The sequence below is a fragment of the Nilaparvata lugens genome, chromosome 7 (assembly GCF_014356525.2).
Source record: "Nilaparvata lugens isolate BPH chromosome 7, ASM1435652v1, whole genome shotgun sequence".
Lineage (NCBI taxonomy): Eukaryota > Metazoa > Arthropoda > Insecta > Hemiptera > Delphacidae > Nilaparvata > Nilaparvata lugens.
This window is the reverse complement of record NC_052510.1, coordinates 51034203-51046340: the sequence shown is the minus strand read 5'-3', so window position 1 is coordinate 51046340 and position 12138 is coordinate 51034203. Positions and strand designations below refer to the sequence as shown.

Here is a 12138-nt window from a genome sequence, read left to right as displayed (position 1 = left end):
TAACGTGGACCTTACTATAGTAGACGCTACTAAATCTGTGTTTCTGTGTACAGCGTGCTTTATTCAATTCTTTAAGGATCCTTAGGTCAATATGCACCATCTCAGTTTAAACGGAAATAGATCAGCTTGTAGTTTTAACTCGGAATATAATACATTATAATATGTGGCAATTATAATATAATTATAATAATAATATAACACATTATAATATTTGTCAATAGCTTGATATGATTGTAGTTTAGCGTTGAACTTGGTTGGTGAATATTGCCCTAAGTTAATCAATTCATTATCATTAAGCATTGGATGGGATTTATAGCGCGCTTCTATGCATACTGTCATTGCTTTTCTACACTCATACAAATACAACATATTTGGGAATTACTGGGTTGTCATAGTGAATTGACTTTACCGGCTCTCAATCAACTACAATGCTTTCAGAAATAAACGTGAAATGTGTACTAGTACTTGCAAGGTGTCTTGTTCTTCATTTCATGCACTGCTTGGTATTTTCAGTTTTTGCTTGAATTATTTTGCGATTCATGCACATCACTATGTGATCCCCAGTGATTAACAACGAGGTCATTCAAAATTATGATATTTAGCATGCATTATTTCTTAATATCGGGGCACCGAGCTTCGCTCGCTATTTTTATCTATTCATAAACAGAACACAATTCTCTAAAATGATCGTGTTTATATTTTACAGCTGGCTATACGTCAGCTTATGAATTTCGGGGATGCGATATTTTGATTTTCCACAGAATCACTCGCTCACTTTTTACTATCCACAGACGACGAAAGTCTCAGCTGTTTCAGCCAAGGATGAATTATCCTTTTAATGTCGTTCAGCAAGTTTTCCCAAAAATGAGACCTAGTGCAATCGAATTTTTATATCATAAACCTACTATGTTCCAAATTTCGTGAAAATCGTTAGAGCCGTTTTCGAGATCCGTTAAACATAAATAACCAGATATAAATATACAGAAATTGCTCGATTAATATTTATTTATTTATTCACATTGTGTACAAATAATACCTAACATGAGGAGAGGCACAACAGGCTCATGCCCAAAACTGTCCCATTTCCAATTTATACTATACTGTCCAAATCAAAATGTTGGTTATGTCAATTTCACTTTTCAAAATACAATTTACGCACTTCAATACTCAGATAAACGAGTAAATTTTGAATTATATAGGTACTATTAGAGTCTAAAATAAAAAATCTAGAACAGTATCTTGGTAATTATTCAAAAAGACTAAATTTTGAATGAAACTAGAAATTTTTGAGCTAAAAACTGGACACTTTACAGAAAAGCTAATATAATAAAATATAATAGGCTTTATAAAAAGACTAGACACATTCAATAGGCCCTGCGCTTTCAAACGGTCAAAAACCGGTGGTTATGTCAAGTTTTCAATTATTTCTCAACAGTACTTCTCTTTTAGCCATGTTTCCTTGGAAATATTATGCTCCTACTCTTGAAAAGCTATTGTACTATGTATTCGTATATTATTAACACACTGTTAATTATGGTTCGCACTCATACATGTACCTACAACACCAATCCGGTTATCAAACCGTGGTAAATAAATCTTGAATTCCTCTCACGTGTGTTTTGTCCTCTTTGATTGTCTTTGACTTGGCTATCTGTGACCAACCAATGTGGTTCACTTTATGAGCAGAAACAAATATAATAATAATAACTCGCTTCATGTATTTGTTGAAAAATAATGAAAGAGCATTGAAGCTTTATTGAGACTTATCCTATTATATTAAGCGAGCAATTTATGCATTTATTTTTATATATTTACAATTTATATATCTGGTTATTTAATATTTATTTTTAACGGATCTCGAAAACGGCTCTAACGATTTTCACGAAATTTGGAACAAAGTAGGTTTATGATATAAAGATTCGATTGCACTAGGTCTCATCCTTGGGAAAACTCGCTGAATGACATTAAAAGGATAATTCATCCTTGGCTGAAACAGCTGTGAATAGTAAAAAAGTGATCCTCGAAGTATCGCATCCTCGAAATTCATAAGATGACGTATAGCCAGCTGTGAAATATAAACACGATCATTTTAGAGAACATTGTGTTCTGTTTATCAATAAATAAAAATAACGAGCGAAGCTCGGTGCCCCGATATTTAAGTTTTAATCAAAGTTTTAGTCAAATCTTAATTAAAACAATCAAATACAACTCTCATCTTTGTAGTGGTGGAATCCGGTTTGAACACTGGATGGTGTGGAATGTTATACACTTTTGATCATCTGTGGGTTGAGTTAAGTCGTAATTAAACATCCATGTTAAAACTACATCCATGAGTATTCATCCAATCAATCTCAAATCATTCTGGATAGTTATTTAGAAAGCATCTGCAAGTGCCTGATCTTATTTATTCCAAAGCAATAGTGTATGAATTTTTGAGTAGAAAATAGCAATAACTTATAATTTAATTTTTATAATATGTTCAATGTAGTTGACCTCGGTCTATTGGTTATATTATATGATTTACTATATTACATTAAGTATATGATTTTTTATTTTGATTTGTCTATCTTTATTGTACTGGTCTGGATTATATTATAGAGAGCTGTATTAACTCTAAAATCATGTTAAAATATAGGTAAGGAATGATTTGAACTCGTGGCTGGAGCACAGGATTTCTTTTTATAGCCACGCCAATTATTTAACAACAAATTATTTATTTATTTTCTTGTGAAACTGTTGTTAATTGGTGAATAAAATTTGATTTGATTTGATTAAAACAAAAAAATACAATACTTTATTTAATTATATTGTACAATTATATAGGTAATTAATTATATTTATTTAATTATATTGTAATTATTATACAATAATTATATTGTATTGGAAATTGTATTGTACAATTAAAAATACTTATTCACCTAATTTACAGTTTTAATGGATCGAGGGCTATATTGTCCGGTCCTGCGGGAGGAGTAGTAGGTTACGCAATGACTACTCCCGGAAATCAGCCAGTGATTGGTTTTGATATGGGTGGCACTTCGACAGATGTTAGTCGTTATTCTGGAACTTACGAGCATGTGTTCGAGTCCACCATTGCAGGAGTCACTATTCAAGCACCGCAGGTAAAAACACCAAATATCATCGGGTTATGCCTGTATGCAGATACTCGGTTTAAACGGAGAAATATCAGCTGTCTGTTTAAACCCCGTATGAAACTCATTATGATAAATGCAACCATATCTACAAGTAAAGTGGTTTAGCGTTAAATGTAGATGGTTCATATGGCCCTTAGTCTAGTCACACACACATCAATTTTTGGACGTACGATTTTTTTGCCGTCCTTATAAATTATATTAGATTAAACATAACTTGGTGAACAATTAATGATGTGTTCATGTGTTTGCCAAGTTCCGTTCAATCTGGTAGAATTTATAAGGACGGCCAAAAATCGAACATCCAATAATCGATGTGTGTGTAATTGGCTTTACACACACATTGATTTTTTGACGTAAAATTTTTTGCCGTCCTTATAAATTACATAAAATGATGAACAGCTGATGTGTTCATGTGTTTGCCAGGTTCCGTTCAATCCGGTAGAATTCATAAGGACGTCCAAATATCGAACATTCAATAATAATTCATGTGTGTGTGTGTGTGTGTGTGTGTGTGTGGTGTGTGTGTGTGTGTGTGTGTGTGTGTAACTGGCTACCTATACAGATAATACTGTCTTCTTTCTAAGTATAAGATTATGGATCCCATTGAGATTTGAGAGGAGCGAAGAGATTCTACCAGGATCATTTATCTTAAAAGCATGAAATAAGATAGCAGAGATAGTTTTATTGGGGATTTGACAAATTTAAAGTGCTGTTCCAATTGGAAATATAATTTCCACCTCCGAATATTATACTCATGAAATTGCAAAGACTAATGTACTTGTACTGCAGAGTGTTTCAATAAAATTCAGTTTCTTGTTCTCATCTTGTTGATATCATTCTCAAGCCATATCTTCTTAATAATCCAATAGTCTTCATGATATATAATAATTCCGTTATTTTTTTAAGCCCAATTTGGATTCCAAAGATTACATGATAATTTCCAAAAAAACTGTAGAAGTTTCTTTTTAATTTGATATATAAATCGTGGCTCTAGGTTTGCTGTAATGAATATTACATGTTGATATCCCGTTATTTATTTTGAAACACTCGTCATCACTTATATAGTATAATGTAATATACAGAGTGAGTCATATGTATTGGAACCCTTCAATAAATTGGAGACTGTTGTAGATATAATACTGTAACTTTCAGGATGAGTTATTGGTCAAATACTCTACCTTTTGAAGTACAACTGAATTTCAACCCCTCATAAGGGAAAGAATAAGACTTTGATATTGTCAATACCACTTTTATTTATTCGAAAATGAATTCATAATACAGAACCAGGTTTCATGGTAATACCTACATTGTTGATGAAACAATAAGGGGGTGACTTAGGGGTTTTAACTTGAATATTTCAAATGTAAACACCCATTGTGTGGTACATTATTTTAAAGGCCTTTCTAAAGCAAGAAAGATGACATAAATGGAAATTTTATATTATGCTTTTATCCGAAATGACGGCTGATTGAAGTTTTAGTTTTTAGATAAATGATTGATAAAGTTCAATCAGCCGCCATTATGGATAAAATTATCATAGAACATTTTTATTTATATCATATTTCTTGTTTTTAAAATGCCTTTTAAATTATGAAACCAAAAAATGGGTGTTTACATTTCAAATATTCAAGTTACAACCTCTTAGTCACTCCCTTTTGAGGGGTTGAAATCCAGTTGTACGCCAAAAGATAGAGTATTCGACTAATAACTTATCCTGAAAGCTACAGTTTTATATCTACAACAGTCTTCAACTTATTGAAGGGCTCCCATACATATGACTCACTCTGTATAATATAATATTCATCATAATATTATGTACTTGATTCTAGTTGGACGTGAACACAGTGGCGGCAGGCGGTGGGTCTTGCTTGTTCTTCCGTTCGGGCCTGTTCGTGGTGGGACCGGAGAGCGCCGGCGCCCACCCTGGCCCCACCTGCTACCGCAAGGGAGGGCCCACTCACCGTCACCGACGCCAACCTCTGTCTCGGTCGCCTGCTGCCTGAGCTCTTCCCGAACATATTCGGGCCCGACGAGAAACAGCCGCTCGACAAGGAGGCTACAGTACACGCTTTCAATGAACTCACCAAAGAGGTGCGATGAACGGATTATTATTATTTTCTTAAATAAATGAATGAATTTATTTGCCAAAAACAAAATACAAAAAAGCTTTAAAAATATATAAGTATATATGCTACTGCACTTAAACTAAGATACATACTTAAAAATTAAGGAAATGTTAATTTATTTAATTAGAAATAATAACGAAATGATATCCCTATTCATGTTATTATAAATATTAGTTTAATTAAATTTATTGATTCCTATTATGTAATTCTAAATGACTAGTAGTTCTGTGAACAGTAGACCTCGCGCAATTATGAACCAGAGCCTCCTCTGATACTGTCCATCAGAGTGAATTCTGTCCTGTCATGTCGTGTCGGCGTGATATCGGTGTGGAAACGGCCAATGGCTGATTGGGTTGGCGTATTAACAATGCTAATCATCTGTTGTAAACAACTATCATCAAAAGCTAATTTACTACAAAACATACATACAAACATAAAGGGAAATGCAAAACCGGCGACTTGAATCTTAGACCTCACTTTGCTCGGTCAAAAATGTATACTATTAATTAAAGATTTTCCTAACACTTCTCTTATATATACGTATGGTCCGGTTGTACAAATGCATGTTCAATTTCAATCATGATCAAATGCCATAACCAATCAGAAAAAGCTTTTTTGAAAAGAATGCTTCTCCGATTGGTTCTCGTAAAAACCAATCACGGTTAAAGTTTAATGCTGCATCCACACTCGCCCATGCGTACAAATGACGACGAGCGCGAGAGTGTGAATGGCTTCTTTGCGAGTGCTCGCTCGCTTTGACTGGCCTTCGCTTGCCATCGCTACGATATTTGTCAGCCAAGCGAAGGTGAGTGGCAAACCGAGCATCCACAAATGGTCACATTGCAGTGTGGACTAGGCATAACAGGATTTTGTACAACCAGGCCAATGACAATTATCTTGATTAGCAAATCATCTGAACTCGTATTAAATAAGTACTTATATCCTTTTCCAGACCTTGAATGTTTCAAATAATTCAACATTTCTGAATTTCCAAGAAATATTCTCGCTTTACTCAGATTCCAGAAATTTTCAAACTGAGTTACAAAGGAGAAAAACTGCTCTAATAAATCTATGTGGATTAAATTTCAGATAAACGAGTATTTGAGGACACAAAGTCATGACCATGAAGAATTGCCTGTAGAGGAGATTGCAATTGGTTTCATTCGTGTAGCAAATGAAGCGATGTGTCGACCTATTCGTGCTCTCACCCAGGTAAAGATATAATTAATAATTAAAATTACCTAATAATATTTTTTTGATTATCCTATACTATTAAACGAGCAACTTCTGTTCATATTTATGTTTATATGTTTAGATGTTGAAATGTTTATATGTTAGTATTTCACTGGATCTCGAAAACGGCTCTAACGATTCTCACGAAATTCAGAACATAGTAGGTTTATAATATAAAGATTCGATTGCTCTAGGTCTCATCCCTGGAAAAACTAGCTGAAGGACATTAAAAGGATAATTATTATTAATCCTTGGAAAAACAGCTGATAATAATTATTTCGTCGTCTGTTGGTGATGAAAGTGAGTGAGCGAGTTCATGTGTATGGAACTGTGTCAAAATTATGACTCAGCTGTTGGACTTTTTTAATCATTCAATCAGGTACTTAGTGCCGGTTGCAAAAAGCCGGGTTATTTTCAATCCTGATTAATTCCAGTAAATCCATCTTTTTTAAATGGTCTTCTCTGATTTGGTTCACTTGAAGTTAATCAGGATTAAAATTTAACCAGCTTTTGGGCAACTGGGCCTTTGTGAGGGAAATTTTTGCATTCCTCTGGGATTTAATCTCAATTTACTGTGATTAGATAGAACATTTTCTGTATGAATGTTATGAATATTATTATAATTTTTTCTTTGGTAATAAATTGTTTATGCTTTTGTACTCCAGAGCGAAGCTCGGTCCCCGATATTCATCGTTAATTATCATCGTTAATTTCCATTGTAATTGTTAAAAAAAAGAGATAAATAACATAATGTAAAAATTTGTACTACTATGTTATATGGTTGAATATTATTTAGAAAGATTTCCAATATATTTCTATAACCATATATTTTTCAACCTCCGATTGTCCATAAGTAATAGTTATTTGTATATCTAGAGTGAAAAGTACGACTTTTTCTCCCTGTGGGAAAAAGTTTGAAGCCCGAGGCGAAGCCGAGGGCAACAATTTTCCTGAGGAGAAAAAGTATTTTTCGCTCGTGATGTACACAACATTTTTCCTCATCTACATTTTTTTTTATAAAAACTGCAAATAAAATCATTTCAATAACTTACGTATTGGTGACAATGTTTCCTAACAACATAATCTAAAACCTAAAAACTGGTCGGCTGATTGGCACTGCCGATTGTGCTATCTATCGGCAAAAGTTGTAACAATTATATCAGCTGAGCGGCTACCAAAAATGGCTGACTCCAGATCATGCGTTTCAGATTTGAATTGCAGATCCAAAATATTTGTTGGCTGGTATTTTGAATAGAATAGAATATTTTTAAAATGGTTTAAATTTTTATCGTCTACTAATATTAAGAATATAATATCATACAAACATATATTTCATGAGTTGATCAAATTTCTTGTTGTGGTATTGAATTCAGTTGGCTCAATGACAGACACCTCTATTACGCTTTCTCATCTGAGCTTAGACCTTCTAACCTATTACAATGTAAGTTTTAAAATAGAGATGCTTCCCATGTTATTTAAATGGAGTCATTTTCCCTCCCTAGGGAGTTTTTCTGTTTTTTACTACCGAGAGCGAAAAAGTGACACTTTAGTATTATGTTTCAGGGAGTAAAGTAAGTACTTTAGACAGTAGGTGGAGGAAAAAGACGATTGTATATAAAGCAAGAATTTTTTCACTGAAAGTCACTTACACTTATGATTATTCTTCAACTTGGTTGCCGTGGAGGTTGAGGGATTTGTCATACCAGTGGATTTGCCTACAAAAAAACTCTTCATAAAAAATGTTGCCGGGGCCGCCAGATGAGTTTAAGTGGGCTATGATGTTGTTTTGGAGCTCCTCGTTACTTTGCAAGCTCTGCCGTCAGAATCATTTTTTGAGTTCATGGAAAAGGTATAAGTTACTAGTGGCCAAATCAGGTTTGTATGGTGGGTGATCGAAATTATCCTATTTGACTTGCTGGAGAAGCAGTTTCGTTGCACCAGGCCGAGTTGTCATAAATCACGTTTCCATAAGTCATTTCAACTGACGTCTTTCTAACTTATTTTCCATTTAATTTTAGTTTCTATGTTGTATTGCCTGGTAGAATTTTTATGAAAAAGTTTGATTTTTTGTATTAAAAGTTACTCTGTGCAATCGTTTAATTCATAATTTACGTTTTTTTTTTCATTCAGGCAAAAGGCTACGACACTAGAGACCATGTGCTGGCATGCTTTGGAGGAGCGGGAGCTCAGCACGCATGCGCAGTAGCCAGATCACTGGGCATGTCACGTGTTGTGGTGCACAAGTATGCCGGCATTCTGTCTGCATATGGAATGGCATTGGCTGATGTTGTTGAGGAACTTCAGGAGCCATGCGCCAAACCTTACAACCAAGGTGAGCTCGTTTCTCGTTGCAGACACAAATTGCACTTACTTGTTCATTAACCCCAGTGATTGATAACGTAGAGAAAATACAGCATAAGAAGATATCCGATAGTATAGGGCGTTAATGTTTCATATTTCACTGGTAACTCAAGCCTTTAGTCCTAGTAGTTCTGTTTCGTGGAGCTATGTGACGCTGGTAATCTCTCATACTGTGCCGTTCTTAATCATACTATCAACCGGGCAAAACAGTAAAAATAGACAGTAGTCTGCTTGAGTTAACAAAACATCGGCTTGAAATTTGGAACATTAACGACCTATACCATACAGTAATTTTATCTATTGTAAAATACTACGTCAATTAAAATAAAATAAAAGTTACATTTTTGCTCAAGTTACATCTTTGTAACTGTTGAAGCTAATAGTTTACATTTTGGATAATGTGATTCCGGCTCTCATTGTATCTCAACCAAATAAACATTTATCACTTACTTATTAGTTGAAAAATTGTAATTTTCAATTTTCCGAATTATTATTATTATTATTAGCGTACGGCTTTGAATGGTGGGGAGACCCAAGGGTAGTTCCACCTCGCCGTATATAGTCCAAAGTTCCCTAATGGGAAACCGGACACTAAGGTTATAGTGAGCACAATACTTTAAATTTACACTTTTCACTTCGGAATAAAGTTCATTTTGATGTTAAACAGTCCAAACATATACAAAACCGAAACAAAACACAAAACCACTAAGCCAAATTTATAAAATATTGAGTTTAGACAATAAATTTCCCGAATTGATAATCCATAATAAAGTATCATTGGAATCTCTTATAATGTTCTCTCAACTGATTTTTACCTCATTTGTTTTATCTAAATTATAATCGTTCTGGATTAAAATTAAAATCTTGATGAAATTTGTATTTTGTAAGTCATATTGTCAACACCTGCTCGGTCACTAAGAGAAAAAACTTGGGTTCAGTATTTTATTTGAAATTTATTTTTAAAACTTGAAGATGATGTGGAACATCGAAACTAGTAGTTTTAATTTGTGTTTTTATCTATTATTTTAATTAATTTCAAAAAAGGTACTATAATTCTATTTTATAAATAAAAATAAGAAGCCCTAAATACATACATTTCAAGAAGATTGGGTACTGTATTATATTTATCAAATAGAGCATCATAATTTAGTACTAAGACAAAAATAGTCCAATTTTCCTTTGATTATCATTAAATTCTCCTTCCAACATTCTCTAGAGAACTTCAAATATGTTGATGAGAGACTTTTGGCGCTATCCATTCAAAGCAGAAAAAAGCTGATCAGCCAGGGCTTCAGAGATGATCAGATAATCTGTGAGCCCTACCTGCATCTGCGTTATGAAGGTAAGCAACATGGACTTGTTTGAACGAAGGTTATCATTTGCAAATATTCTACATTGGAACGATTGCTCAATAATTCAACTTTCTTGGTAAATTTACATTAAATGGTATTCCTATCGTTCAACTAGTTATAGTATCTAATGGGATATTCAATTATGTGAAAATTCAATTCAGTTTCAGAATAACTAGCAGGCTAATGATTTCAGCCCAATACGAGTGAAAAGCAAAAACGATTTCTTATCAATCTTATCTAATAAGATTTTTAATTATGTGAAAATTCAATTCAGTTCAAGAGAAACTGGCAGACTGATGATTCAAACCCAATACGAGTGAAAAGTAAGAACGATTTCGCAGGATGTAATTGAGGAATATCTCAGTTACACTCCTATATATGTAAATAGAATAAAAATAAAATTGAGGAATTCATTGCCTGCTCTTGGATTAATGAACATAAAAGTACATATAATATAATCAGAAATAGAAATGAAAACCCTATTTGAAAAATTAATGATATGAATTTATTACTAGATATGGTTATTTGACACCAGTTTTCTTCAATAACTCTAGTTATCACTTAGCCTCTCTTAGCTCTTCAACTTAAATGAATAAATTATACTTTTTTGAGATCATATTGATTAAAAACTCCTTCATTTGTTGAAAATCAATTTAAATGACAGTACCAGGTTTCATGGCAACACCTGCCACATCTTCAGGTGTTGCTATGAAACCTGGTTCTGTTATTCAAATTTCCAACAAATATAATGGTATTGACAATATCAACGTCCTATTCTTTCAATTATGGAGAAATATCACAACATCTCATTTCATGCAATCAAATTATTATAACCCCGTTTTTCAGGTACGGATTGTGCTCTTATGGTATCACCCTCAAAAAGTAATAAAAACATTAATGAAGGACCAGATCATGGTGACTTCGAATCAGCTTTCCTTCAGAAGTAAGTAGTGGACTAATCAATAATTATAATAATCGATTTTCTAATCATGAGCAGCCGATATTTAATTTCAAGGAATAGGAAATAGAAGTTGCAATACAAGCAATAAAACTCCGTTCTCTGAAATCCCTTTAACTGTTTTCTTCCTTCGAAGTGAATCAATTCAAATATCTGTCTACTTTTTCCTTCCCATAGAATGTTTATACAAATTTGTTGTACTTTTTCTCATACAGGTACCAATTAGAATTCGGCTTCACAATACCAAATCGAGAAATCATTATCGATGACATTAGAATTCGTTCAGTTGGTAAATCACACCTGGAGAGTGATTCTTACATTGAAGATGCTACTGGACTTCCTATTGTTGATAAGGTTGAGTATTTTATCATCAATTATTGTAGGCTCTTGTTATTGAATCATCATTAATAATATAATGTTGATGAATATATTACATATTATCTGTAGATTTGTTTCAACGTAGGAATAATTTCATTAATTTTTTTGATCTACTTTTACACTATTCTGTGATCACATCTATATCTTAGTTGATATTTGTCTGCACCAACAAACTCACTCCACGCAGATCGCTCCTCAGCATCTTTTTCTGTCGCTCCAAGCCTCTTCATGTCAGACTTCATTTGATTACTACATTAAATTAAATTTTGTGTTCGAGTAACGAGAGGAGTTTTACAGATGGCAAATATTATATATTTTTATATCTCAACCCATATTATTTTAGTTTTAGGTGGGCGTTGAACCACTGAGATGTGACTTTGAATTACACTATCGAAATTAGATGTGTTGGCCAACAAGTGATCAACCTTCCAACGAGAATACTAATCAACTGATTTGAGTAATTTCATCCCGTTCAGTAACCAAGCCACTTCCCAAATCTCTCTATCCAATTATTATTCAATAAATGAGAAAAAAATGGAGGCTCAGGCACAAGTAAAGTTGCTTGTAATTGATAT

The 12138-nt window shown here is 33.4% G+C and overlaps 1 protein-coding gene across 1 annotated transcript in view; it reads left to right on the top strand.

The window, feature by feature from the left end:
* LOC111051878 (5-oxoprolinase) overlaps window positions 1–12138 on the top strand; it is a 48517-nt gene that overhangs the window by 14086 nt on the left and 22293 nt on the right. The window contains 8 exon segments of the mRNA XM_039433045.1: window positions 2930–3122; window positions 4985–5104; window positions 5106–5246; window positions 6371–6493; window positions 8645–8846; window positions 10092–10217; window positions 11074–11170; window positions 11401–11539. Of these exon segments, the coding sequence (XP_039288979.1) occupies window positions 2930–3122; window positions 4985–5104; window positions 5106–5246; window positions 6371–6493; window positions 8645–8846; window positions 10092–10217; window positions 11074–11170; window positions 11401–11539 (1141 nt within the window).